This window comes from Fusarium flagelliforme (assembly GCF_020744385.1).
Source record: "Fusarium flagelliforme strain FIESC 12 MPI-CAGE-AA-0113 chromosome Unknown B0J16scaffold_1, whole genome shotgun sequence".
NCBI classification, from domain to species: domain Eukaryota; kingdom Fungi; phylum Ascomycota; class Sordariomycetes; order Hypocreales; family Nectriaceae; genus Fusarium; species Fusarium flagelliforme.
In genome coordinates, this window is record NW_025763503.1 from 7,936,768 (window position 1) to 7,963,408 (window position 26,641).

At 47.3% G+C, this 26,641-nt stretch overlaps 12 protein-coding genes across 12 annotated transcripts; 6 read left to right on the top strand and 6 right to left on the bottom strand.

Annotated features, from left to right (window-relative positions):
• The first annotated feature begins 197 nt into the window (after positions 1–197).
• On the top strand, positions 198–2,569 carry B0J16DRAFT_331327 (putative undecaprenyl diphosphate synthase-domain-containing protein). Its single transcript, XM_046126564.1, has one exon. The coding sequence runs from the start codon at positions 510–512 to the stop codon at positions 2,382–2,384; it is 1,875 nt and encodes a 624-aa protein (XP_045990531.1). The 5' UTR covers positions 198–509; the 3' UTR covers positions 2,385–2,569.
• A 2,019-nt stretch (positions 2,570–4,588) lies between these two features.
• Positions 4,589–7,647, bottom strand: B0J16DRAFT_47357 (uncharacterized protein). The gene is made up of 2 exons (XM_046133906.1): positions 6,469–7,647; positions 4,589–6,415 (listed from the first exon to the last, which is right to left on the bottom strand). Exons 1-2 carry the CDS (start codon positions 7,452–7,454, stop codon positions 4,798–4,800), a joined length of 2,604 nt encoding a protein of 867 aa, XP_045990532.1. The 5' UTR covers positions 7,455–7,647; the 3' UTR covers positions 4,589–4,797.
• A 105-nt stretch (positions 7,648–7,752) lies between these two features.
• On the bottom strand, positions 7,753–9,365 carry B0J16DRAFT_367908 (uncharacterized protein; the record flags this gene model as incomplete). Its single annotated transcript, XM_046130169.1, has 5 exons — positions 7,753–8,179; positions 8,270–8,305; positions 8,356–8,697; positions 9,101–9,287; positions 9,349–9,365. 5 exons carry the CDS (start codon positions 9,363–9,365, stop codon positions 7,895–7,897), a joined length of 867 nt encoding a protein of 288 aa, XP_045990533.1. The 3' UTR covers positions 7,753–7,894.
• A 565-nt stretch (positions 9,366–9,930) lies between these two features.
• Positions 9,931–10,584, top strand: B0J16DRAFT_47371 (uncharacterized protein). The gene has a single exon (XM_046133907.1). The coding sequence runs from the start codon at positions 10,030–10,032 to the stop codon at positions 10,453–10,455; it is 426 nt and encodes a 141-aa protein (XP_045990534.1). The 5' UTR covers positions 9,931–10,029; the 3' UTR covers positions 10,456–10,584.
• B0J16DRAFT_47373 (uncharacterized protein) lies at positions 10,538–11,221 on the bottom strand. Its single transcript, XM_046133908.1, has 3 exons — positions 10,868–11,221; positions 10,715–10,797; positions 10,538–10,658 (listed from the first exon to the last, which is right to left on the bottom strand). The coding sequence occupies exons 1-3, from the start codon at positions 11,034–11,036 to the stop codon at positions 10,620–10,622; spliced, it is 291 nt and encodes a 96-aa protein (XP_045990535.1). The 5' UTR covers positions 11,037–11,221; the 3' UTR covers positions 10,538–10,619.
• A 1,060-nt stretch (positions 11,222–12,281) lies between these two features.
• B0J16DRAFT_331332 (uncharacterized protein) lies at positions 12,282–12,972 on the top strand. The gene is made up of 2 exons (XM_046126565.1): positions 12,282–12,526; positions 12,578–12,972. The coding sequence occupies exons 1-2, from the start codon at positions 12,383–12,385 to the stop codon at positions 12,686–12,688; spliced, it is 255 nt and encodes an 84-aa protein (XP_045990536.1). The 5' UTR covers positions 12,282–12,382; the 3' UTR covers positions 12,689–12,972.
• A 671-nt stretch (positions 12,973–13,643) lies between these two features.
• B0J16DRAFT_410355 (uncharacterized protein) lies at positions 13,644–14,491 on the top strand (the record flags this gene model as incomplete). Its single annotated transcript, XM_046133139.1, has 1 exon — positions 13,644–14,491. Exon 1 carries the CDS (start codon positions 13,700–13,702, stop codon positions 14,489–14,491), a length of 792 nt encoding a protein of 263 aa, XP_045990537.1. The 5' UTR covers positions 13,644–13,699.
• Positions 14,492–15,174: 683 nt separating this feature from the next.
• On the bottom strand, positions 15,175–17,324 carry B0J16DRAFT_298625 (uncharacterized protein; the record flags this gene model as incomplete). The annotated part of the gene is made up of 2 exons (XM_046124502.1): positions 15,175–17,090; positions 17,141–17,324. The coding sequence occupies 2 exons, from the start codon at positions 17,322–17,324 to the stop codon at positions 15,175–15,177; spliced, it is 2,100 nt and encodes a 699-aa protein (XP_045990538.1).
• Positions 17,325–17,880: 556 nt separating this feature from the next.
• B0J16DRAFT_392719 (uncharacterized protein) lies at positions 17,881–18,808 on the top strand (the record flags this gene model as incomplete). Its single annotated transcript, XM_046132017.1, has 3 exons — positions 17,881–17,910; positions 17,953–18,099; positions 18,362–18,808. 3 exons carry the CDS (start codon positions 17,881–17,883, stop codon positions 18,806–18,808), a joined length of 624 nt encoding a protein of 207 aa, XP_045990539.1.
• A 132-nt stretch (positions 18,809–18,940) lies between these two features.
• On the bottom strand, positions 18,941–20,748 carry B0J16DRAFT_392720 (uncharacterized protein; the record flags this gene model as incomplete). The annotated part of the gene is made up of 4 exons (XM_046132019.1): positions 18,941–19,782; positions 20,056–20,241; positions 20,288–20,430; positions 20,483–20,748. 4 exons carry the CDS (start codon positions 20,746–20,748, stop codon positions 18,941–18,943), a joined length of 1,437 nt encoding a protein of 478 aa, XP_045990540.1.
• A 507-nt stretch (positions 20,749–21,255) lies between these two features.
• On the bottom strand, positions 21,256–22,467 carry B0J16DRAFT_331335 (uncharacterized protein). Its single transcript, XM_046126566.1, has 2 exons — positions 22,366–22,467; positions 21,256–22,166 (listed from the first exon to the last, which is right to left on the bottom strand). The coding sequence occupies exon 2, from the start codon at positions 22,152–22,154 to the stop codon at positions 21,513–21,515; it is 642 nt and encodes a 213-aa protein (XP_045990541.1). The 5' UTR covers positions 22,155–22,166; positions 22,366–22,467; the 3' UTR covers positions 21,256–21,512.
• A 1,174-nt stretch (positions 22,468–23,641) lies between these two features.
• B0J16DRAFT_353254 (kinase-like domain-containing protein) lies at positions 23,642–26,609 on the top strand (the record flags this gene model as incomplete). Its single annotated transcript, XM_046129297.1, has 6 exons — positions 23,642–24,214; positions 24,269–25,284; positions 25,334–25,509; positions 25,563–25,721; positions 26,239–26,478; positions 26,560–26,609. The coding sequence occupies 6 exons, from the start codon at positions 23,642–23,644 to the stop codon at positions 26,607–26,609; spliced, it is 2,214 nt and encodes a 737-aa protein (XP_045990542.1).
• Positions 26,610–26,641: the final 32 nt, after the last annotated feature.

Consider the following 26,641-nt stretch of genomic DNA (forward strand, 5'->3'; position numbering starts at 1 on the left):
GCGTCGACGCGTAGCATTACATTTCACATGCCCCAGTGTGCTTGTCCCGCTGACGCTCGGATGTACCGACCTTCAGCTGTCGTTTGGATTGCCTCTTATCCCAAAGTGGCTAGATCGGTTGACATTTATCTCACTTCACCGCTTACGGTGCAGTATCAGCTATATTCTGTGTTGTTATTATTAGGTTTCGGGGTTTACTGTTATTCTTATCATACATATTAACCTCACAAGAATGATGTTTATTCGTCGTTATTGGTTACAAATTCGCTTTATGTACAGCTGAGGATCCGCTCGTTGTAGAGTGTCCTCTGTCACCGACGCTGCCGGTTGGTTACCTCCAGATGTCTCACTCAGCTGCAATGTTCAGAACAAGAGGCAGCTTGGAATCCGATACGGGTCTAGAAAAGGAGATTAATGTCCAGCTTTCCTCTTGTTTTTTTGAAATGGTTCCATTGTCAACTTTCCCAATCCCATCTCGACTCTTACTGAGTTGAAAAGAAACACTCAATATGACTATGAATACGGCTCTTTTATTTGTTTACTTGATTGTGACAATACATGCAATCGTTACTCTCGCGAGATGGGTCCGAAGCTTCCGAGCAAAATGGCGCAACTTCTATCCCAAGAGACTGATATGGAGGAACAAATATGTCTCTTTCGAAGAGTTCCACGCCGCCTTCGACCGAGGCGACATCATGTTCGCTGCAACCTTGGCAGCAGCCACACTTCAACTTTCTCACCCCAAGATATCCAAGGTTCTTCAAGCCCACAGCACATACAAGTCAGACTACTGGCGAAGGGTTATCCGCACTGTCGCCTTTATGTATACCATAGTGCGGGCCAATAGCTCAGAACGGCAGCAGGTTATAGCGTGGCTCCAGAATTTACATCGCCCCGTTTCTATATTCACGTTCGAAAATAATGTTATGATTTTTGCTACATTTGCGTACGCTCTGGTCAACACACATAGGTTCTTGAGGGATGTGGCTGAGGATGAGGCAGATGCTATTGCCTCTGGCGTTATGAGTATGGCTGACAAGCTGGATCCGAAAGATCTTGGACGGGAATACCCAAAGACGATGGAAGACGTTGAGAAGTTTCTGGAGGAAACCCTGTCATTTGGTAAAGCCGAGCTATTGACGATACATTCCGAAAGCTCAGAACTGGGCGGTATTTGGAAGGAGATAAAAAGACAAGGGGTGCGAAGGTCGCTCAGAAAGCCCTTTACTTTACTACGCTGGGGTATCTTCAATCTGTTCGTTTTCCGGCTGTCGAAAAGGGTCCTGGCTGGTTCCCCCCGAAACTGCAATACTATCGAACGGGGTGTCTGGTGGATGATCCGGAATCTCAACATTCTATTCTCAACCTTCCATTACAGCCTCTGTCCGCGAGCCCTCACATTCGATGGAACAATGGATCTCCTACTTACAGGAAGTCCTCGGATGGAGAATATTTTGACAGAGCTTCACAGCGAAATCTTCGGCAGCAAAGTTGGTCACCGTATTACCAGCGACCTACAAAGTCACACGGATCTTGAAGCCCATCTACCAAGTATGGACATTGACCAGAGGGCTCTGCCTGAGATGCCTGGGTTTCGAGAAGATGTTAGGGAGCTCATCAACTGTGCTTATTACCGCGGTGAACTGGCGGATGCAATCAGCAAACCCCAGCACTTGGGTATTATAATGGATGGAAATCGCCGCTACTCGAGAAGTCATGGCCTTGGCAGTGTGTTACTTGGCCATCAGGCCGGCGCTCATAAGCTCATACAAGTCATGTCATGGGTATTCAGCTCTGGTATCTCAAATCTTACTGTCTGGGCATTGTCAAACGACAACCTCAAGAGGGGTCCTGGAGAGCTGAACCCTTTGTTCAAGATGATGGCAGAGTATATTCAAGAGGTGGTCTTGAATGACGCACCGTTTTCGATCCCTGCTGTTCGATTTCGTGTAGTTGGTGATAGATCTATCCTTCCAGAGCACCTTCAAGGTATAATTACAGAAGCCGAGGCCGCGACAAGACACAACACCAAATTCAATCTTCAACTTGCCTTAGGCTATGGCGGCAGATCTGAGACTATTCTCGCCACTAGGTTAGCGGTTGCAGCAAGGGTAGAGAGAACAGGGCTGCCATCATCGGAGGTACTTGAGAGCATCACGGAAGCAGAAATCTCTAACCAGATCTATTCATCACGACTCGGACTGCCAAAGATTGACGCAATCTTAAGAACAAGTGGAGAGAACCGGCTGAGCGGCTTTGCGTTATGGGAGTCACAGCATGCGGAGTTTGCGATTATCAAGGTGAATTGGCCAGCCTTGAGACAATCAGTGTTCCTTCGAGCACTATTGAACTTATCTAAACGCAATCGACGACTGGGTGCTTAACAGATAGCGTCTTTTGTTATCCTCTCATGCATTTTCATAGATAGAGTTCGCGGTTTGCCTTCGTGGTTAGGTGGTAGAAGTAGCGAGGCGATAAAAGGTCTTTCAAAAACCAGATAGCCAAAGTGATTATCCCACAGATAGTATCAATAACGCACATACAAGATGGTAAGGGTTGTAGCCGGGGCCATTAGTTAAACTCAAGCAATACTATCTTATTCCTCTTGTCTATCATCGCCACATGTCTACCACCGTAGCCGACAATACGCCGCCAATAACCTTGTGGAATTTGAATAACCCTCTGACTGCCGCGCTGGATCCAAGTTTGTGTTTCTTGACTATGTATCTCACAAATCATAGACATTTGTTGAGGGGTAGGTGCCACATTCCTTGCGTGCTGAATACTGTACCATTCCTTCCCAGGCCATCTCAATTTGACAAGCGTTCCATCAGTCGAGAATGAATACATTTTTGCCCCCAAGCCTGATGAATGCGGGTCGCTGGGATATGTGAATTGTGAATCTTTCCATATAGCCTCTATAGCCTCGCTCTTTAATGGCAGGACTTCGATGGGCGGCAATATGTACCCCCCACCATTGCAAGAAGGGCGAGTTCCGCTATATACTAGGGACGCCCAGATGACACCATCGATTGGAGAGGCGTCTTCTGAGCGGTCTCTTTCGGGGCCAGAAAACAGGAGCATCAATCCATCCGGAGAGAATGACATCCCAGTGGCTGAAATGGGTGTCTTAATGTCCTGTCTAGGGGCATCTTTGCCAGGGGGCAGGACAGTCAAAGTATAATCATACGCCATCGCTAGGAGGTCAGATTCCGGTGCGAATGCGAAAGCGCTAATGTAATTTCTATGTGGCGTTTCATAAGTCTGGAGGCAGTAAGCCTTATCCTCGATATTCCAAATCTCAACTCTGCTGAAGGAAAATATGGCAACCTTCTTACCATTCATCCAAACAGTCCTGATTCCGAACGGTGAACGCTGGCCCTCACTATCAGAACGTTGAAAAGGGATTATAGCCGTCGTTGAAAGCTCAACCTCAGAGCTCTGGTTTTGTTCCAGCGTCCAGACATAGACAACAGAATCGCACACGGCCAAAATTAAACTTCCGTCTCTTGAAAAGCTCATAAAATCATTGAACTCCCATATGAATGGGCGAGGCGGCGGGCCTTTCGGTGTTAACAGTTTGTATAATGTGCCCCCAGGAAGAAGCCAGAGATATATGCGATTGTCCAAGAGTGAGGCTAAGTACTGACCATCTGGTGACATGCCGATCTCTCTCGCGTAACTAGAAGCTTCAATTCGCATTGAACCGCTCAAGGTCCCATCGAGGCAGACATCTCGTATGTGATCTGTGGTAGTCTCGGAGTGATGGGGATTATTGTCTTTGATAGACCAGAGCCAAAGGTCGTGACTGCACAATGCTGCGACCATAGCTTCGTCAGGAAAGACAGCCGACGCTGAATATGAGTGGTTTCGCGGCACAGGCACGGTCCTGAGAAGCCCTTCATGGATGGAAATCACAGTCAAGGATTCGCCATCCAACGCGAAAAGGCGATTTGCGTCTGCGGAAAACGCAAGACTGGTATTCGAGTTGCTCTTCGCCAAATCTAATAAAGACCCCGTTGCTGTGTTTCCTAGCTTGACCGTACCGTCGGTCACAACAGCGACCTGACATGAGTCATGGGATATTGCTATTGCGGACAGCGTAACCATTGAACTCCATTTCATTAAGCGTCTGTCCTCAATAGCGTCCCAAACATAAACTTGACAGTCCTTGGCATATTTGGGAAGCGACATCTCGGAATCGGTAGAGTGAGCCATGGCTACTACACCAGTTGGTGATATTGCAGCAAGCATGACTCGGAATATCTTGAAGCGATGAGGGGTCAGGGTGACAGGGTCCTCTTGGAGAAAATCATGCATGTAAACCTGTCCGTTTTTGGTGACGAAAATGAGATTCCCCTCGTGTTTCGCCCAGCACATGGCTATAACTTGGTTTGGGACTTTAGCCCTTGCCAGATGGGCTCCTGTTAAAGACTGCCACAGCTCGATATAGAACTTGGGAAAATGTGTTAGGTTATAATTGTAATGAGACGAAGCCAATAGCTTGCCATCTGAAGACAGGGCAATTGCGTCCACACCTATCTGTTCGGGTGCCAAACAAATTTGCTGCAAGACAGAATCCCAATGGTCAGGCAGGTTTAGCACACTCTGGCACTCTGGAAGTCTCCTCCCCCAGAAATAATTTCGTATGATGCTTTTTGTCGGGCTGAATAATAAGGCCGAGCCAAAAGTCTGCCTCGGGGTTTTCTGAATTATTGGACTATGCTTCAACAAGAAACGATAGGCGTCGTACAAGAAACGTCCGAGATCGTCATCCAACTGCGCAGAATGATTAGATCAACGGCCAACACCTTCTAAGGATACGAATACCTGCGTGTGTACTCGCAATTCTTCTATGGCAGATGAGGCGCTATCAAGGCGCCCCAGAATTGCCATACACTCCATCCACTCAAGAAATCTCTTATAAAGAAAGGATTCAACAACACCGCCCAGGAGAGTCATACCGCCAGCTTTTCGTACGTGCTGGACCCAATAGGATGAAGCGTACTGAAGGCTATTGGGTATGCACCTTTGAATGATGCTTGGCTGGATCTTTACCCGCAATATTGCAGGGTCCTGGAGCTCACAAATGTTATTTCTCAGCCTGCCTTTCAGAAGCGTAATACACCCTTGTGCCAAAAGCTCGTTTTGCTGCCTCTCATCAACGTTGAACCAACATGTTCCTTTCGGGAGGCGTCTGAAAAGGAAGTCGCTGAATGACTTATGTAGCATCTGAACTGGATCGTCGTTGCTCTCCGGGATATATAACACGGCGCGACAAGACCTCAGAAGCTCCAAAATATCTAGATCGATCCCTAGAATATCAGCAAGCGAGTTGATAGACAATGGCTCTACTGCAAGAGCAATAGCACCCAGGACTATTCGAAGACCGTCCTTTTCGTCCTCCATGAGGTTTGCCGAACTCCCGTGTCCAAAATCTGGGTCCAGATTCTCGAAGACTGTCGTGTACATCTCATCGAGCTGCGTAGTGAATGTTTTACCAGCGCGTTTCTCAATCCAACTGTTTAGACGTTTCTTTGGAACTTTAAGTCTCGTCCCATCACCCAAAAAACGGAGAAGGGTTGTTGCATAGATGAACAGGGGGGACGGATTGGTCGATCGATGTAACACCTCTCGGAACTGCTCTTCTGTTGGCCAGGTCGGCTCAATTCCTGCCTCCTTCCTGATTCTTTGGAAGCCGATTCTTAAAATGGATTCAATGTCTGTGATGTTGTCATCGTGATAGGTTGTTGCTAACAATAGCCTTTCGTGTGCCTGACGTACAATCGCTGCACGTATCGGATCCTCGTCACGGCTAGTTAGTAGAAGACGAATCTGCACCATATTCAACGTCTTGAGATTGACCAAAAGATCGATGAGCTTATCCACTTGAACGAGATCAACGCATTCATCGAGTGCGTCGATGATGATGACTTTGGTGGAAGGAATATGGCCCACTTGTGAGAATGGGGTCTTGAGAAGAACCTTGAACTGTTCATCGAGGCGCATGGTTTCGAAGTCCACATTCTTGCAAGCGTCGACGGAAGCCCTTAGGCAAGGTTCAAAATGAGGAATCGTGCATAAGAGCTGGGCCGCGATGGTGGGAATCACATGAGATATATGGTTCCGACCTACGTCGCCTCGTCTGAAGAAGTACCCAGCGGCAATTTGGCTAGTTTCGATGAGGTCCCTGGCTACTGTCCGTGCCAGAGTAGACTTCCCACTTCCAGCATGGCTACAGATCCAGAGCAATGGCTCCTTGCCGTTTCCAATCCAGTTGTGGATGTGTTCGATGGCCCGAGTCTGTGTACCCTCCTGACATACTGGGCTTTGAAAGACGTCTTGGCTGTCGAAACGCGCCTTGCCAAAAGAGGGTAGTTCAATTCGAGGTCGCCCAATGTCTTGGATCTCCCGTCTGTAGCTTTAGTTAGATATGGGATCAGAACATAGCAAGATGGATTGCCGTACCTCAGTTTGTCGACAAGACACTGCCCAATATTGTTCGGAATGTCCTGGTTGAGAAGGCTCTTAAGGACCAGTTCCAATGTCTCCCTCGGAATAAATTTGCCCTTGGTATCTGTTCCAGCGACACCTGGAATCATCTCTGCTAAGCGACCTATACTGGATTCAAACTGTGGTCCTTCCGAGGCTGATGAGACTTTTTGCATGAGTTCTATCTCGTACGTGTCGATGGCTTTCCCCTCGAGCTTGTGTCTCTTGTAGTAGGTGCAGAGAGAGTAGCAGAAAGCAAGGCCTTTGGTGAGGTCAATGACAATTTCGTCCCCTTGCGATAACTCCCCAGCTTCTCCCTTGTAAAGTAGCGGGTGGGCAATCTTGTTATACAAGTTGGCGGGAAGACTTGTGATCTGGATCTCAAATATGACGCCATTGTAATAGCTCAATGGGTTATCCTCTGTATACTTGGCACTGATATGGTAGTTTTTACACTCATATGCTCCGAACCAGGTGTTCCATGACTGGCCAACTTTGCGGCTCGCAGAAAAGATATTAGGATCTCTTTCCTGATGGAATGTGCCAGTTACAAACTCAGAAACTGCGTCAAGATGGTCAAGGTAGTCGACGATAATGCGAATACCAACCAAGTCATGCAGGTCGTGAAGGATCTCATGAATATTCTCATAGAATCCCTCATCTATCTTTTGCCGGTAAATCTCTCGTCTGTCGAGAGATTTAGCGATGGAGTCGCGTGACTTGACTCGACTTTCGACGGTTGCTGGAACATTGCGGCGGGTAAGCTCTGCTTTACAAACTGATGCCAGCTCATCTGCCATCTTCTGGTATTCATCCTCTACCTCCGACCAGACATATTTAATAAAGGCATCTTTGGGGTCATAGCCTGCCTTCCCTTCGTCGATCAGGCCACGAAGGCGGAGACGTAGCGATGAAAGTTGAGTCGAATCCTCAACTTGGGGGGAACCCCGCTCGGGCGACATGTTTGCTGTACCGGTCAGATTCCAATCCGATAGGCGACAGGTAAGCGAGGCTTCGTTGACTATGAACAGCGACCGACTAGAGCAGTTCTACTTTACTGAGGTAACGTCACGATGCTAGGTAGATTTGCTAAAGAGATACCCCGTGCTTGAAGAAATAGCAGGGCTCGGCAGAATGTCCCATATTTGTGAATACCCGACTTGCTCATAATCGTATCATGAACGCACGGTTGATCCCCTGCGGCTGAGAGTCAGATTCCACACTTGTTCAATTATTATTGGTTAGTCATATCTTAAAATAGTCCTACTTCTGCTAAGCAATTACCCCATTATTAGATCAACACAATTTAATTAACTAGCTACTTTCCACCAATATCCCACGGTAGATAAGGAAAGGGATCCGAGAGATCCTTATTCTGAGGTTGTTGGCGCCCAAATCCCGCCTAGATCTTGCAGTCCGCCGTTGGCTCAATGGGGTAATCCCACAATCCGCTCGCCTTAAGATCCAAAGCGGTCGACCAATACCAATAGCTGTTGGTATACTTCGACTGGCACCTCTTCCGGATATCAGCTCTGCGCTGGCCATCCTCTCGGAAAAGAGGTGCCACAATGCCTTTGACCTCGCTCAGTACAGGTGCATAGTTCCATGCTGCATACTGGGGGTACTCCGGTACCGATTTGTTCTTCCACGCGTTGTAGATCTCATCAGCGGATGCACGGACGGAATTCTATGCCTCGTTCTTGTTCGAGACATCCTCCTTGTCGAGGAGGCGTTTATCGACAAAGGTGTGCCATTCACGGCCAATAGGACTACGGACCGACAGTCCGATGGCGTTGTCTTCATCGTGCATGAACTGAGAGGTGTTAGTCGTACGGGAGCCCAGTTAGGGAAGTGGTATCATACCTTCGCGCGGAGATCAGCGGCGCCAGTGGTATCGTGCAACTTGCGACGAGGGGTGCGCATGTGTCCCGACGCAAATGAGCACTGCAAAAAATGGTCGCCAAAGGCATTCATGGCATATGCAAGAGTCAGATCTCCGCTGGCTGCAACCTGTAGGGCTACAGAGTGGCAAGCATTGTACGCTGTCCTCGCATCTTGCCCGAAATGATCCCAGTTGATCTTGGCTAGGTCAAGGTAGCTGGGACATTCACCAGGGCGAGTGATGGTTAAGGTTTGCATCTGCACGTTCAAGTCGGGAATATTTGGATAGACGGTGGATGGGTCCTGCCCCTTGTCAAGAGCAGCCTATACCATGTCGACTTCAGTCGATAGTGTGCCAAGGATTGTCTCGGCTTCGGCCGGGTTGCGCGTTGTGTCCTGGGCAAGCCAGAACCATGCTCTCAGGAAGCGGTTCCGCTGGTCCTGTAGGTCTTGGCTGTCACTGATAGGGTTCGCGGTTCCGTAGAAGTCACCCGCGAGACCGTTGATTTGGCCGTAGGTCACCTCCAGACCGTTGGGCAGCTTGAAAGGCTTGTACTTGGCAACGTACGATTGACCGTCATCTCAGGCGAGAGTAAGTGAGTCTCCGATGTAGCTGTGCTCCGCAAACGCGAAGCTACCGGCTATGCGACATCTTAGTATGGCTCCAGTGGATGGTTGGGCACTTACCCCTGTGCGGTTTCTCAGCGTTCTCCTGCTTCCATCTCACATAGTCAAACTTCTTAGCGGCTTCAACTTCCTCATCCGAGATGGGAATAGCAACCAGCTGCGAAATTTTGTTGTGGCCGTGATGCGGCTGCAGGTTCTCAAACTCTTCCTCAAGGTTGGGGGGAGCATCGGGATCACTCACATGATCATAGTCCCATCCTGTGGGCTCATAGCCAAGAGTTTCAAAGCTGAACGCTGGCGTCAGCTTTCTTCCCCAACCCCAACGACATAAGCGTCATGATGGCTTACAACCTCGCTTTTTCCATGCCCAAATGGAAGGACGGAATGTGGAAGGTGTTTATGCATGGATTGGGTCACGTTTTGGGATTGAGACATGAGTTTGCGATGGACATTGATTCGACTACGGGAGATAGCAAGGAAACGATTAATGCGGTGCAGCTGGGACCGCGTAACCCGAAGTCTGTTATGACTTACAGCAGGCAGCCTCCAGAGGTACAGGATACCGATGTGGAAAGCGTCAAAGCGTTCTATGCGCTGCAGGCCGACGAGAATGGAGATTCCCCTATGATCGGGCTAACGCCTGTTGAGGACTACTACCCGATGTAGGGTGCCCTGGGGATGTTATGGAGCTGGAGAGAATGCCATATTTGTGATCTATCATAAACGCGGAAAATCTCAAATTGGTATTTCTAAAGTTAATTATTTATTTGCATTGCCCTACTGAAACGATTATTCTATCCCTAATTATTGATCTACGTCGACTTTCTGTATTTGAAATGTACATGCAGGTATCGTCGTTTATCTGTCAGATTACACCATATAGCAGGATTGCTCTCTATCCTTCTATAGACAACAAAAGTCCCCGACCCTGAGACCTTGCGTGTTTTAAGTCCCGAGATGGTCTCCACGGAGCCAACAGCTGTGATCTCTACCATCGCTGAGTAATTACGGACATCTCTTCCCTCTTACATGGTTCCCAGCGTCCTTTTTCTTGTATCAAACATGCGTTGGACTAGAGCCGGCAAGATCGACCATCTGGCATTGCGTAGATGCTGCCAAAAAATGACAAGAGACAAGTTGATGTCGCTTTGTCCCGCTCCATCTCGAGAACCACTAAGAACCCCAACAAAGTTTATCTTTACGGAATTCTGGGAACGCGTCCTGGCCTGCAAGAAGGAGAGCCTGGGCTGTAATATCGACTTTGTCCATCTCGGCGGAAATTCACTCTATGTTATTATTATGGTCACGCAACTTCGCAGGCATGTGTTTCAGCTCTTAATCAAGCAAGCTTATGGGCATATGGTTTCTATAGCTATCATGGAGATCGATAAACAAGGAACATCAACAATCCGCTTGGTAAACTATTCTCTGTGTGTCCGATTGACAAGGAAATAAGCGGATTGGAATTGTAAACTATGGACTGAGAGGCAAGAGGTTTACCAAAGTAATAAGTTAAAACATTTTCTTAGCACATACAAATCACTGATAGAGGTGCGAAAATATAAAGGAGAGAGACAAGTGAAAATAGTAATATTACTAAGTGACACAGCTGAGAGCCTCTAGCTACCTTCAGGTGCACTTGCCAAGAAAAAAGCTTCCTAGAACACAATCAGCGTCCGTTATAATTTATCTTGAATTGCAAGAAGGCTCTAGCCTTTAGACGCCACTTACCCTGGTGAGAAACACACCTCAGCCCATTGTTACACACTGTTCCGGTATAGTTGACGTTACACCAGTCTAGAAGAAGTAACAAGTCTTAGTAGCTTCCTAATGTAAAGTTGACAGTAAATGGCAAGACTATACTGACCTCCCCTACGGCGGGCGCCCCAGCATACGTATTCTTCTGAGCCTGTACGAGGCATGCAGTATCCACTGAGACACTCGGTATTGAGCTGACACTTGGCGCCGTCTCCAGAAAGAGCAAGAGCTGTACCGGCCATATGGGCGATAGCCAAGAGATAAGAGGTAGGCTTCATGACGCCGACTGATCGAAAAGGATTATAATGAAATATAAAGGTGATTGTATTAGAGAAGACCTCTTGTTCGAGGAGGCTGTACGAGTTATATAGCTAAAGAAATCCCCTATTCTCTAGACCGCCTCGTGTTCGTTCGCTTTAGAGTTCAGGACGACTAACATGATGTGCCTACCTTTCCAGGCCAGCCTGGCTACCTGACCCCGTCAGCGGTCCCATGAACCTAGAGGTAGTGAGTCTTGCCTTATTAAACGGCAGTGTGGAGTTGAAAATGCAACTGGAACAAGGGTGCGACTTATTAGATAGAAGCCGGAAGGTTTAACCTAGTGACAATTATCTTATCACTTGACCCACCCGTAAGTAGAACATACTTTAAAGCTAGTAAGGAAATAGAACTTCCACGCCGATCAGCATCTCAAATCTACACTGTCTACGTTACAGTAAGTAGCTTGGCGTAAAATGACGTGGCGTGAGTTTGCGTCGGTAACATAGGATGACTGTCTAGTGGCACGCGCGTAATTAGTCTTCTCGTATAAACTTTAATATATTAAAATACAAGTCACAAGCATATAAAGGAAATTAAATACCTCAGAAAGACAGAGACTACTAGACTGCCTTGATAAACTAATAAGCGCAATTATTTACCGCTTATAGAAGGATATTGCGAGACTACTGATAAACTATAATAACAGGGGCTAACGCTTTCTTCTAATACACAGATGTCGGTGAGTGCAGCCTTCTGATTGGCTGAGCTCAGGGCACCCTTTTAGATGCTGTGCTGTATTTCAACAGCTCACTACCACCGAATCGGGTTCTTAAATATCAAGGCTTTTTCGAACCTCTTGAACATGCTCGATACAGTATAATATACTACGTAACTACCGATCACAACAGACTTCTATCATACCGTAGCACCACCTGTAAATCAAGCTTATATAAAGAGTTCTTATTAACAGACAGACAAACTTTATAAACTCATTAATATATAATAGTTCTTATAATACGGTGCCCTGGATGCTTTGAATTGTCGACATTAGACAAGTCCGAAGTATATATTAGTTTATAATTATTTAAAGCTAATATCTATATAGGAAATACGCTAGATAATTCAAGGTTTACTAGGTAGATCCTAACAGATACCCAGGGAGACATAAAGTAAAATTACAGTCAAACGTTTATAATCCACTGGTCTTATCCCGAAAGTATATAAAGTACTACTTACTTCCATATCTTTTCTGCTGGTCAATTTACAGAAGTCCTCTATCTCTATCACCATCTGACCATCTGACCATCTGACTTTGACTCAGGTCAAGCCCGAGATATATACCTATCTCTATCACACTACCAGTATGCAGTTCCACCATTTCGTTATGCTCCTCCTACCAGCGGGAGCTCTCTCGCAGCGTGTCCTTGGCTGCCGTATGCCTAATGGAAGCTTGAACCCAAGCCCAAATATCTGCAACCAAGCAGGCGGAATTTTCCAGGGCGACAGAGTAAGCATAATGATTGATAGTTTGCTCTGACTAATGCTAATGATGGATCAGGGGTGCTGCACCAGAAACCGACCCGACGGTCCTGCTGTGACTGAGTCCCGATACGTGCTTGGCTGTAACCAGAATGGAGGACATGGAGAGGTTATTAAGACAAGCTGTTAGGAGGATGCGCCCGAATTTAGCCGGGGGTAAGGAAAAGAGAAGCAGGCACAAGGGTCGGGAGCCTTGACAGATGCTATTGCTTGTTAAAAGCGTTTAGCTGGCCGTCCATGCCACTCTTTAAAAGTCAAACACCTCTTCAATGTAATGGAAACTACCGAAAACCCAAATTTAAAGTCCCAAAACGAATCACCTACCTTACAAGGCTTCGACCTGATGAACAAACCACCCTGCTATTACGACCACAGTCAGCTCCAACCGGATTTAACAATTATTTGCCACACTATAGCGTCGCGGACAGCTCCTACTGGTTATGAATAGCAAGTCCAACCATGAAGGCCATCGGCTAGAAATCCGCGCAAGATGTTTCTTCGTTCAGATACGCGTTCCCCTCCACACCGGGACCATACGTCATGTTCGCCCAATCATTCGTAGACACATTATGGAATAGAAGGCACCAACGGAAGACTAATGGTAGCACGAGTACTAATGATGGTTAGTGATGGAAATAGTGGCGAGTCTGAAGGTAACTGACCAATTATGCCCTTTTAAGTTTGGAGCCGCACCTTTTCACTGACAATTGAGACTGGCTGTATGGATGAGACCAGTCCTTGTATACTCTCTGTAACTCTGAGATAGACTCTGCCACAATATGTTGCCATCACACAGCTGGAACGCTACCTGCAGTTGAGACCCCCAAAGCCATTCTAGTCACCCGCATCCATAGCCCACTGACTTCTTATATAGATAAAACAACAGGCTATACTGCAGCTTATAAATACGAATATCTTAACTCGCTATTGGCCGCTGCTCCAATCACAACCTCGCTTACAGCGATACGATCTTCAGGAAAGGGCGATCTACTCTATTGAACAATTCCTCAACCCGATGTTTGACTAAGGGGGTTCGGCGACCTGGACAGCAAGCCCAACCGGATTCATTTGCCCTGATGGCACAGAGCTGTCGTCTGACAAAGGGCAAGCCATAGAGGCTTACTGCAATTCCATATCCACGATGATCCGCTGCAACCAGATAAAGGCCTCTCAACAAATTCTGCTTTTGCTCAAGAACGATCTTGTCGACGTCATTCAAGAGATGGATCCATTATTCCTTGGTCAGATGTGGAAGCTGTCGTTGGTTCTACATGGCTTCGACCGACGAGCTCCTCAACTCCAAGCGGTATCGACGGTACTTGGGAGTATGAGACTCTATTCTCAAATCAGACATGGTCGCGAAAGCCCTCCGGTCGCAATTCTCAACTGCGTTCTTGGTGTTGAAGAGGCTGACTTCAGGACCACGATGCAACTCGGCTTTCGAGAAAGTCTTAAAGCTCTTGAAGATAAGGTTATACGGAAGAACATGGTGCTGCTCAAACTTTGGTCTACATACGCTCAGTACTTCTGTAAACCATACGTCAAGCCACTATTGTCAACCCCAGCACCACCCCCAAAGTATTCCACAAAAGCAGCCCGACATTGTGCGTCTGTGAGCGAGCCCCATAAGCGGGTTAGGGACCATATACAAGGTGACATCATGTTACTGAAATTTAATCAAGTCTGGCAGCAATGCTACAACCCAGAGAAACTGCCACCTAGTCAATGGCGTCAATCGAGCGTTTGCCTGCGCATCAGTCACCACTATGCCTATGCAGCGTTCTGGGTTTGTGGTGAACCAGATCTAGCAGAAAATATGGCCCGCAATGTCATAGAGCATACCCAGCCTGACCTCACGCCCCATCCTGTCTGGAACAGCAGCACTATGGCATTTACAGTCGCAAGAAAGATAATTGCAACAATACAGCAGTAGAGGGCGGAACTTAGTGCCTGCGAGAGAACTATGATGGAAACCATCAGTTTGCTGAGAGAAGGCGATAGTACTTGCCGTATAAGGGCCATTGGCTTATGCCTGACCCTGTCGTCATGGAAGCGCAAGTGGGGAGATCATCGATCATCGTCAGATACCGATGCATTGCTCTTCCAGATACAGCGTGAGATCGACGGACTTGACATGTGTCAAAGTTGCGAACCAAGTTTGAAGTGCAAGGATTGCTCTCGTAATCGGTCGAATTGTCCAGGCTGTCAATCGACCACGCGGAAGGCTTGTCGCACATGTAAAAACGCGGGGCAGAGACGTCGCAACACAATCAAGGCCCGACAGGAACTAGCGGACTTTGCAGCAGTTAGCACTTCTACTATTATATGAATAACAGATGCTTACAGCTGATATAAGTCAGAACAGATTATTGATTGACATTGCTTTGGTTGATGATGACGGTGTTATGATAACGAGGGAGGGAGGAAGCTGAATTCCCTTTGCTCATCTTCGTAACTAGATCTCAGGACGCTATGGCAGATACGAAACAGATCCAAGAGACCAGGATTATAGAATCTAAGATAGGAACCGCAAACCTAAGTTACTGGAAGGAACTGAGAATTTTAGAAATATTTGCTACAGTCTAAACGACAAAGGCCATCGGTGCCTGCCACCAGTCAACTTATGTATACTCGCTTCCATTCAAGTCTGGAGTTCCGTATATCGGATGTCAATGCAATCTTTCCCATGTTCTCATCAGGCTGAATATCCTGTATCTGTACCTGTGTATTCTTTGTGAACTTGATCCGATCATGTGAGCTGACCCCACTGCCAACATCTGAAGACTCAATATCAACCTTGACAAAGGGAGAATCGCGTATAAGCCCGTCGACACTTCCTAAGAAGTCCGGCGCAATAATTACGTGCCGAATAACTGCATTAGAAACAGTACAAGCCATTATAATGAGAGTTGAAATAATAGATATGCAGAACCATGCAATGTTCAAAGTATACACAGGCTCCGTGTACTCTGTCCAGGTGGCGATAAAGTTCTGCCACATATCATTGCGCTGACTAAGGCTTATACCATCCGTCCCTGTCAGGACACTGTAGTTATAAGACGCCATCAGGAAGGTGTTGAGCGCTGTAGCAACTCTGGCTTCAAAGCTCTGTCGAGATACGTCTTCAAAACAGGCTCCATACATCCTGTGCTTGTGATCCTCTCCATTACCGAAGGCAGTGGGGGGATTCTTTATGTATTTCTCCAGCAGGCTGGGCTTCATAGCGTTGTACGTTGCTGTAATGGCTGGCATCTCAAACGATATTGCTCTTGCAATATAGAGTTCCGATAGGTCAGAGTGCATCGACGAGAAATTCCCAATTTGACTTCGTCGGATTCTTCCAACTTGGCATTTGAGGTCACTGACGTCATACGCTCTTGTACATTCGACTGCAACGTCTACATACGATGTACTGACGTTGCACATACGAATACCAGTATACGGGTTTGAAGATCCATGGAGACATTGGCCCCCAATAAGCAGCTGTAGCGCAGAGGACGGCTCAAACAACATAGAGCCATAGAAATGCGCGTTTGTTTCGTTGTTGTTCAAGACGTCTAGCCATAAACTTGGCTTTGTCCCAATATCGCGCCCGTCGTAGCCTGGCAAGTGTGTAGGAGCACCAACACCACCAGTGGCGTTAAGAATGCTTTCGTGAAAGTAAGCGGAAGGATTTTTGTTAACCAGCATCCAATTCGTGCCGTTGAGATGATCGCTGCAAGCGAGAGTTTGGTATCGAGAATTCAAAATCATACTTGAATTTCCTACCCGTGAACGAGAACCCCCACGTATGGGAACTCCAATGAATGAGGAAAAGGAATTTATTTTGTCTTCCGGTACCGAAGTCCAAACAGTTGGGTTTGCGGAATCATAATCGTCCAGATATTCCATGAAAGGGATACGCACATTGTGCCACATATCCTGCTGACCGAGTCGAGCTGCCTGAGGGTATCCGCCTATTCCTGAAACAGCTGCTTCAAAACCAAAGCTAGACCGGTTGGCATGCGATACTAAGACTTCAGGCCCAGATAATGCAGCCACGACTAATCTGCGAAAATCGGGGATTCCAGTAATGGCGGCAGTACCAGTGCCGAATGCGTTCGTGTCGCCCGTGAGATTTGCTATGGAAGTTCCCATGTGCTTGAGTGGTACCTGGGAAAAATAATGGGCTGCGGGTATATCGGCAGTCTCTATGTTCTTCTTCAGGGTTAAAGACCGGACTATAGCTTGGCCGCCCAGTGGACTGAGACACCAAATTGCTGCAATCGCTATAGTCCAGGCCCTGATATATTGCAAAGTGAAGAGATTTTTAAAAACAGCGACAGTCGTTTGGCCCGTCAATAAGAACTCAAGCGAGCCAACCGTGGCGCCTCGTTCAGCTTGAAAGAGAGCTAGTGTCTTGAGAAACGGACCAAGAACGGCGGCAAAGGTTATAGGCCAAAGGGTAGACGCCAGCTGGAGTACTTCCAGTATATCGTCCCCAAAAGAGCTTTCCTTTTGACCGTTAAGGTGTCCAACAATTCCAAGTAGCACTGTAAATCGGTCAGAGTTGAATGCTAAAAAGCACTTTTGCGTCATTTACCAAGATACGCGGTAGGGACCACTACCAGTAAGGTGTGCACCCCCACGCGCCATAACCATGTTGGAGAGCATTCCTTCAGCGTGGAAAAGTCTTTCATCTCATCATTAGGTGGTTTCTTTGTCTCCGTAGAGTGAGAAACAGTTGGCATGAGTCGCACTTTCTCAGGGGACGCCGGGGAGTCCATCCTGGCTTTGCATACTTCTTTCTTGTGAAAATAGCACGCGAGGTGAGCGCATTTAAGCCAAATGTTGAACCCTGCTCTTGCAGTGCTGCCCTGCTAACGTGTGTTGGTTGTAAAACCAACATATAAAAACGTCCTCTCAACAACCAATGATCAAACGGCATTCCCCTTGTTGACCTGCAGGTCTCATACACTGCCCCACTGCTACGATCCTTGTAGAACCAACAAGTAAGATTAATCAGGCGACTGTTCCTGTAACTCAGGTTATGTATACCAAGGCTTTATTTTCAGAGCCACCACTACTTGCATTATTTCCGTCTATTACAGAATGCCAGTTTACTCGTTATGCCCTGACCTGGAATTCCTACCACTACGTAGCGTTAATAGAGAATGAGGGTAGAGGGAGATGGTGGCCTGAGCAACGAAAAGAGGAAAGGGGCACATGTGCATACGGGGATATCTAAATGCGGCACAGCCTTCAAGCAGCCTATCATAACAAAACTAGAAATCAGGAGGTCAGCCTGCATCGCCCCGACACTGCCAGGTTTGAAGCAACGGCATGGTAAACGTTGTAGACTTCCATGGTTGTGTGCGTGTTTAGTTCTAGGTTATCATGCATTCCAACGAATAGTCGCCAGGCGTAAGCAAATGGTACATAATCCACCATGAATGGAAAAGACTTGACATTAATGCTCGCCATACTTCCAGCACTTCTATCACTTCAGACTACCTGTTCGACATTGTTGGTACGGCCAAAGTCAGTCCTCGAGCCAATGATGTAGGTCTGACCATTTTGGGAACCGTGTCGCTGAAGCTTGAATGTGGATTGTAGCCCTCGCCGAGGCTGCCTGGCATATATGGATCTCCAATTGGCACTGCTTTGTTGATCAGGAGCGCTTTTACTAGCGATCCCGTAGGCCTGTCAGGTGCTTCACGATAGCCATTAGCCTCTAAGGCTTGGCGCAAGGCCGTGCAGCAGCCAGCGGCAAGGGGCGTTGCCAAACTTGTGCCAGCCAGATGCATATACTTCTCATCTTCAGAAAGTCCCACAAGATACACATTTGCCAAGTATTTTTGTTCTGGGACCGCGCCGACAGGATCGCTGTGCCGGGAGCTACAACGTCCGGCTTCAGCCTGTTCTCTGCTGTTGGACCACGACTGCTGAAGGCGACCAGCCCGTCGGAATTGTCGGCCATGTGGTCACCGCGAAGGGTGTTGACTGCAAATCGGTTTGTTCAGAAGCCTCCACAGGTGTAAGGGCGATTTTCGTCACCAACAAGGAAGTCCGGCCGACAATTCTCAGTGACCCCAATGGTCCTGCAGTTCTTGGACGTAGCTTCAGCTCCAAGGGACCGCTCATTTATGGACCCGTCAACCTTACGATCCAGATCAGCATCCTGTCCATCATTACCAGCTGCAAAAAGTATGGTCATTTCCTGATGCTCCCATGTAAACAAGTCAATACTCTGAGATCGCATGTCATATGAGCGCCGACTACGTGAAACAAGCAGGTTGATAAGCCCAATTATTGTGTCTGACTTACCAAGATATTACTGTATTACTTAGACTGATTGAAGTTACATCTTTTTAATAATCTTTATTTTACATACATATCGGGATTATTCCCAACGATAAGAACCACTATCTTCTCTGCCCTCGCTCTCTCTCCAGATTCTCCGTCTGAGTCTTTCAAGCCGACGAGCCTCGCCATCATCAAGACTTTCCCTATGTCGCTCAAACCTGTTCCTAAGACTATCCGATGACGCAGACCTTTCATCTATTGTTACACCCGATGGCCTATCGTCATCAACCCGTACATCTTTGAGATCTTCCGTCTGTTCATAGGAAGTCCTCCATGTTCGAATAAGGACAGGAGGATTCGTAACATGGCGATCGTTAGGGATGTTAGCGGGGACTAACAATAATGGCGGGGAGTTTGCTGTAAATGCGTTGTACTCTCTGGGACGATAGCTGTTGCATCTATCAAGATCCTCCAACCCCCTACCATGGATATTGACACCTCCAGAGCGTCCTGTACTTGCCGAAGTCTCCCTTTCCCGTTCCTGACGTGTTATACCTGGCCCCTGATCTCTTCTTCGATTCTGACGCGTTTGATGTGGCCCTTGATCACTGGAATCGAAATCGCCAGTCTCTTGCTTCGGCCTTAACAATTCTGGTATCGAGGGCAAATTCGCCTTTCGCACAGTCTCTATCTGCACTCCGGAAGACGACCTCGCAGGATCGTCATCTTCGGAATCATAAATTGTTGACTCTGCTGTGAGCGTCAACGGTGACCCACGGGCTCCATAGCCTGATGGCAACACCCATGGGGGTTTGTCTCCAACCAGCGGATGGCTATACTCTAACCAGGCTACACCATCAAATTGGACCGGTGGCTTTTGTGAACCCTCGGGTTTCTCATCCTTGCTATCCTCCGTTTCAACGGCTTCTCGGTGTTTTTCTTGGTGTTACATAATGTGCTGAATGATGGCATCCTTTTCAACGCTGTTTGGCAGATGCTTAAACGAATATGTATCGAAGAATGAGCTGGTATCATTGATAGACAAATCGAGATATTCGTAAGCCTGATCCATAAAGTTCAGCCATCAATCTGGACCCAAGGGTGACGTCGAACTATCCCAAAAACGTTCCGAAGTGAACAAAGAGCGGGGTACATAGTCTGTGTCTTCCCTCAGATCCCTCACTGTGCTCCTGCGTTTCGGGCACGATACACCTATGCTATCGTTGCCATTCTGATCTTCATCTAGTATATCTTCGTGGTAGCTCGGTAAGGACTTGAGGGCAAGAGAGCGTAGGTATCCAGCGACATGATCTTCGAGACGGCTATTGCTCTCGACATTGTCTTGCCCGCAGAGTGGACACACCAGAAAGAGCTTTGCAGCGCGATCGTTCTTGTTTGCTACCATCTGGAGTTCTTTCGGACTGGATTTTGAAGGGATACTCACTGCCACTTCCTTTCATCGAAAACATCTTCGACTGGGAGCGTGCATAGACAATATGAGCAAGTAATCTCGCCAAAGCCCTGCAGGTCTTTCGCCATTGGTTCCTGCAGCTTTGCTTTGCCAACGGCCTCATCATTCTCCGGGTTCTAACCTTGCTCGTAGTCAGCTAGTCACTGACGCTTGAGCTGGTCGTATCACCTTTTGAGAACATAGCCAGGAGCCGGAGGAAAGGCAAGGCTTTCGTGACTGCCTAAAGCTATTGTTTTACTTGTCGAAATTGCCGAAGGTGTCGAGGCAGCAAGTCTGAACCTTTCAGGAGCTAGTGTTGTCGCACTTTTGATTTGTGACGGGGCTGTAGTAGCTGTCTTTGAGATAGAGCTTTCAACTTTTGACTCCGCTGACTTAGACTGTCCGATAGACACGAACGCTTTCGCGTTAGGAACCGTGATTGGAATAGCTGGCATTGTGTCCTGAGACTTGGCGTATACACTACCCTATCCACGTTGTTCCCTTCATCATCCTTGATACCGAACTTGCTGGCTGTCATAGACTGTGTATCCTTGCTGGCGTGACGGACAGTATTCGAAATCTTATTGAGGCGAGTAATCTCAGCCGCTATCGCAGTGAGATCAATCTCGTAACGGTTGGTGAGTGCGTAGAATCAGCATGGCCAACTTTTCTTTGTAATAGCTTGAACTACAACTGTGTCAAATCTCGAAGTGGATCGTCGTATGCCACGCCTATTATCGCGGGTACCGCGGCCTTTTTGCTACAGTACGCTAGTCTTCATTTGACGAGTGATGAGGCACTAGCTATGAAGCGCAGAGAGAAGATGGAGGCGGTGCTCAAACGTTGTGCCGTGCGAGGCCCGACGTACCAGCCTCGGGATTGATATTTCTCGGTGGACCTCAGTTTAGATAAACAGAATCTGTTTGGTCAGAAGCCCGAGTGGGTGAGTTATGAGATAGTGAAGCCGATGCAAGCATAATAGGAGGAGCTTGGTCGCTTGGGCAATACCAATTATGTATGACGGCTATGTGGGTATAACTGAATCATAACAGTTGATAGATGGCCAGCCCCATAGGGATATGATTTACTCGATGTGGTACTTTCCCAGATCAGCCGTCATGTGGTTCTAACTTCGGCATACCATAGACGATCAATTGATCATCCTCCATCACTTGCTCTTCAGCAAACCCTTCAGCCTCTACATCTGCCTCTTCAACACTCATAATGTAAAGTCCGCCTGTTTCACTTCCCTTCCGCTATTCAGGATGGCTCCCTTTCGATACTCCTCTTCATTGACCTCACCACTCTTTTTCACGACAACCTTGCTCACACGGAAGGCGAACACAAAATCGCCGCTGCCCTCCCATTTTGTGCCCTGACTTTTAGCTGTCTTGCCCTCAATCCCAGAACCACCGCCGATGGGTACACTGCCACCAGTCCAGACTGTCCCATCAACCTCTACAGTAATGTCTCCGCCTATAGTCCCAGACTTGGAGGTGTTGACCTCGGCGCCTGTGACTACTTTAACCCCTGTGATGATGTAGACGGGTTTGCGATAGCTGGTGATCTCCAGGTAGCGTTGTAAAGTCTCCGCCTCAACGCACTTCTGAAGATACTCAGTGGTTGGTATAAAATGGGTAGTCTCAAGAGTTTTGAAGAAGAATGTTTCTTGGTCGCTCGTACTGCAAGTATAGGTACCTTCTCTTGAAGCCAGTGTGCACAAGCCTTCTTTCCAACCTGCTGACATCCGACTCATCAGAAGGCGGACAATAGAAGCGGGGTCGATGAGGCTCTTTGACTGAGCTAATGACATTGCCAACTTTGATCGGGCGATCTGGTGGGCTATCCCATGTAGGGGCATAGAAATAAGTAGCTTCACGATTAGCCATCTTGCTCTAGTCAATAAGACGATTGCTTGTATGGTAGTGGGAAGAGATAGGTTTGGATTAGTCAGCCTGTGTGAAACCAAAAAATCGCATGTATCGAGCAGCGGTGCGCAGTGGCTGCGGCGGCTGTGACTCACCCCGATAGTTACATTTATTCGACTGGAAGAATTGCTCACCTGTACATACATAAGTATAGAAAACCCGCCCAGTTTACAAAGAAACAAACTTAATCAAGGTCGTGGTCTTAATTGTTTTTCCAGTTCAATTAAGTACTGGGGAGGACCTAGCTGCATGTGGCTGAATTTTGCGATAATATTGGCTTGCTTATGTTTATTTCGCATAAATTGAGTCAGTGGTATGCAGGTTCATCAGTTGAACGCTCATGCATAAAACTTATTCTAAGTGTCTAATTCAACAGTCTTAATCCTCACAAAGCTTCTTGCTTACCTTATTATAGTATCTAGTTACCGTACATTGCTGCCAGCAGTAAGCACCAACTATTGATACTTTGGCGTATGTTCATTAAGTACTGGGTTACCCTACAATCTCTAGCTGTCGCTCCACGTTAAGCACTACTGTGAGTCAGCATGTAAACGAGCTTGGTCATTTTTGTTAGTGCCCTATTGGACCGCTGGGCTAGAATTGAGGGGCTTCTCTAAGGGACCTAAGCGACTAGGAGTAACCAATCACATCTATTCAATACACCTGTCTTTTAGCTGCAACAGTAGTGATGTTGCCGGTGCTTTGTTGGTCCTGCGGCTGTGATTTTATTTTCCACCAATGCACTTATTTAATGCATCTCTCTATCAAGGCATATGCGTAAAGCCAAGACCATTTGTAAACAATAGATAAGAGTATTCCTATGCTATGTATCTGCTCCAAATGACAACAAAATAGTGTATCCAGTCTCTGCCCGCCTGCTACAATCACTTTGCTTATTTTACCGCCGGTGGCTGGTGGCTGGTGGCTGGTGGCTGGTGGCTGGCTGCCTTGGCTGACTAACCTACACAGCCTTATCACTGAAGACACTGAAAAGGCGGCCATTCCCTCCCTTTATCCCATCTTCGCTGACTGCTCCAATCTTCTACACTTTAATGCGACTGCACCGTCTTTCCAAAAATTCTTGACAGATATTATCCTTTGATCGACCCCAACTCCACAAAGTTGTCAGGACTACAGTACATTCTGGATCCGACTCCACTAGGCACTCGCTTACTTACCAATCCTTGCAGACAATTAGTGCCGCTTACCGAATCCCCGTAGCATCAACAGGGTACATCCTAAACCAAAGCGGGGGATCGTGCTAGCCATGGATTTGTACCGCCTCCTCGCTTTCAGTGAGAACGCGCAGGGATGTGAAGGCAGAAAGAGACACCACATCGAAGGACTTCTCAACTGTGCATACCCGACAATCGACCTCCAGCAGCTCTCGTTTGATAAATATGCCCAGAGGGATGCCAAAATGTTTTTCTCTCGAATGCAACTGAACAATTATTTCGGAAGATTTATCAACGACCTCCTAAATTGCAACTGCCAGGAATGCAAAGCAGCGAAGGAAGCGGACATGGATATAATGGGGATTTCAGCCATGAAAACCCAACTTCAGAGCCACCCATGGGTCCTCGGCTTCATGATATATCTTGGAAGGCTGCATTTCATATACTATTGGATGAGGTGGGATTTCTTTAATTCCAGAGGGGGACTTAAGAACGAGATTCTTGACGATGGGTTTGTAGAAAAAGAGTTGATCGAGACAGAACTTGGTCGATCGATTTTCCAAAAGGCCTACACCCGCGCTATTTCCATGTTCTTCCCAATGGCCTTCCAGATCCAAAACAACGAGACTTGCCCCTACCGCGAGCTTGCTGTCTCTCGCAGGTTCCCATACTCGGAGGAGGAACCGATACCAACAAAAGGGTTCTACGGCGTCATGACCAAAGTGGAGATAGTACCAGAGTATCTGGATGGAAGGATCATTGATCTCGTTATGGAAGATTATCCTTCCTCAGGAACTGATGCCGGAGGTGATCGAAAGGTCTGTTGCCAATGGGAAAAAGGATGCTACCCTCATGCTAACCTCATTTGACAGCTCTTGTTTGCCCTAAAGTCTGTGAGAATGAAGGGTCCAGAGTCGCCATTAAGAAGTATGGAACGAAATGTCCTGGACATGGTTTCGCGAATCGAAGAGCCTGCATCAAAAAACATGATTACTCTTTTGTTCGCGTACAAATGGAAAGATCAAATGCATTTCCTTTTTCCATTTATCGAATGGAACCTGGACCACGTGTTGCGACACGGGAAGTTCCCCCGGAAGCAACCATCAAAACTTGGAGCAGAGGAAAAACTCCTAGAACACTGGCTATGGCGCGAGATGAAGGGTGTTTGTTGTGCTTTGAAGGTCTTTCATAAGATGATGAAAAACCCCTTCCCAGATATCGAGGGCATTGTAATAGGGCTACACTTTGACTTGAAACCTGCCAACATCCTTGTTACCACAGACGGGAAACTCAAGATAACTGACTTCGGGCAATCTATCATCCAGATTCTCGGAAAGGGGGAAGACATGTTTGTTCCTCATAGCCCAGGAGATTCCCGTTACGCAGCCCCGGAGTCTCGTCCAACTCTAGATTACACGAAAAATGGATCAGAAGATATCAAGGTGCTTCTCAATTACGATGTATGGTCACTAGGATGCATCATGGTCGAGGTTCTTATTCACATGCTACCCCTACAAACCCTTGAGGACTTTGACCAGAGACTTGCCGAGGAGCAGCCTGTTGGGTTTTTCACAGGAACCGAATTGAAGCAATGTGTCGCTTCATTCCTGCAGGACCTTCAAGCAATGTTCCACGATACACCCCAGGGACAGTATATGGTAACAGTATCGGAACTGATCGGCAGGATGCTGAGTCACGATATAAAAGAAAGACCATTTTCCGAGGAAGTGTTTGACGAGCTTGAAAGGGCGAAGAAAGAGTTCGTGGATCCATCCAAACAGCGCGATCGGATCACCCCGGCGGTAAAGGCATACAATCTATTAGATGGAACAGGGTTCAAGGAGCTAGGATGGGACAATGGACAATCAATTGTCTCATTTGCCGACAAGTAAGTTGGTCGGATCGGTTTCACACTAGGCTTGCTAACTCTCAGAAAGAACAGGAATTACTGTAGAGCTGGTCGATCAGAGCGATGGGCATCGGGTGGAACCACCAAGACCTTGCCGGATCAGACTCTTTCGAGGAACTCCAAGACAGAAGCAAGCACCAGTCGAGATAGCTCTGGTCTGGGGGGTTGATCGAGGAGGAAAGTTAGATGTAAAGCAGAAAAGAGGTAAGTATATTGCCAGCACTTTAACCAGAAGATAGAAGTTGACTTGTTGATAGTCGAATTATCGAGATGGTGCTTTTCACCAACCTACCTATTCCGAGATGGGGCCAACAGCAATGGAAGGTTCGAGTGTAGACTCTTCCCCATAATGGGGCTTCCCGGTCAACGAATGTCATATGATCTGGCATTCATTTTCGCATTCGAGTCCCTTGAAGGCATGTAGCTGTCCGTGTGGCACTCTTCGCATCGTCGTGTGTGGTATAATACTCTAACCTAACGAATATAGATGTTTTGTTGTTCCAAGGTATACTCTTAAAGAAGGCTATTTTTCCTGCCATTAGGTATACATGGTGACGCTGTGCAAGGTTCTGTCACACAACTAACAGGATAAACAGAGCATCAGTCGAAGGCATAATACCAAAGAGACGAAGCATGTGGTCCAGGGAACAACGTCAACCACCTGCTTTCAACAAAAACCCGTCACACATCCAGTTGTGGGCTGACGACAAACCGAAGTACTATAAGCCTGCCGGATTAAGTTTCAATGGTCAAATATCAACAGGTGTCTCCGAATCAAGCTCAATTCCGCCGTCCAGAACGGCAGGAAATTCGAGCACAGAGGAGTCCAATACAATGGTAATTTTCTTGGAAGGGTTAAGCCCTTTGATAATCGCCGGCACGTTTCCTATACCTCTAAAGACCCGGCATAGCCCTGCTAACACGGCGGTATAGTGAACAATGGCCACAAGGTATTCAAGGATGGCGGGAACTTTGCGGGCAAGCATTGCGTCAATATCGTCAACAATATCGCTACAAAGCACGAATCATATTTAGTCTGGCAACTACCACCACGACCAGCGTGGCAGTTTCAGAACCTGAACGAGAGACCGCATGCGTCGTCGTCTATCTTGCTCGAGGCCGACTACCAGAAGACTCCGGGAGTGGATAATGATGACTCCTTCAAGGTGGAGGGTATGCAAATCCTACTGGAGACCGGGAACGGTGAGATTGGATATGTAACCTCCATGTTTCTTCATTCTGACATACTACCAGATTTCAACCGTCTTCAAGAAGGAACAAACAGCGAGTGGGAGGAGGATTAATGGCCACTATGCCAGGCCCTTGAGTGGTACCA

Bases quoted from the DNA above. Each gene is read 5' to 3' on its own strand.
- B0J16DRAFT_331327 (XM_046126564.1), top strand. From the start codon at position 510: ATGACTATGAATACGGCTCTTTTATTTGTTTACTTGATTGTGACAATA.
- B0J16DRAFT_47357 (XM_046133906.1), bottom strand. From the start codon at position 7,454: ATGTCGCCCGAGCGGGGTTCCCCCCAAGTTGAGGATTCGACTCAACTT. The intron at 6,416-6,468 runs GTACGGCAATCC...CTAAAGCTACAG, and splicing joins TGTCTTGTCGACAAACTGAG to ACGGGAGATCCAAGACATTG.
- B0J16DRAFT_47371 (XM_046133907.1), top strand. From the start codon at position 10,030: ATGGTTCCCAGCGTCCTTTTTCTTGTATCAAACATGCGTTGGACTAGA.
- B0J16DRAFT_47373 (XM_046133908.1), bottom strand. From the start codon at position 11,036: ATGAAGCCTACCTCTTATCTCTTGGCTATCGCCCATATGGCCGGTACA. The intron at 10,798-10,867 runs GTCAGTATAGTC...TACTTCTTCTAG, and splicing joins GGGCGCCCGCCGTAGGGGAG to ACTGGTGTAACGTCAACTAT. The intron at 10,659-10,714 runs GCTAGAGCCTTC...ATTGTGTTCTAG, and splicing joins AGGGTAAGTGGCGTCTAAAG to GAAGCTTTTTTCTTGGCAAG.
- B0J16DRAFT_331332 (XM_046126565.1), top strand. From the start codon at position 12,383: ATGCAGTTCCACCATTTCGTTATGCTCCTCCTACCAGCGGGAGCTCTC. The intron at 12,527-12,577 runs GTAAGCATAATG...ATGATGGATCAG, and splicing joins GAATTTTCCAGGGCGACAGA to GGGTGCTGCACCAGAAACCG.
- B0J16DRAFT_331335 (XM_046126566.1), bottom strand. From the start codon at position 22,154: ATGCCCCTACATGGGATAGCCCACCAGATCGCCCGATCAAAGTTGGCA.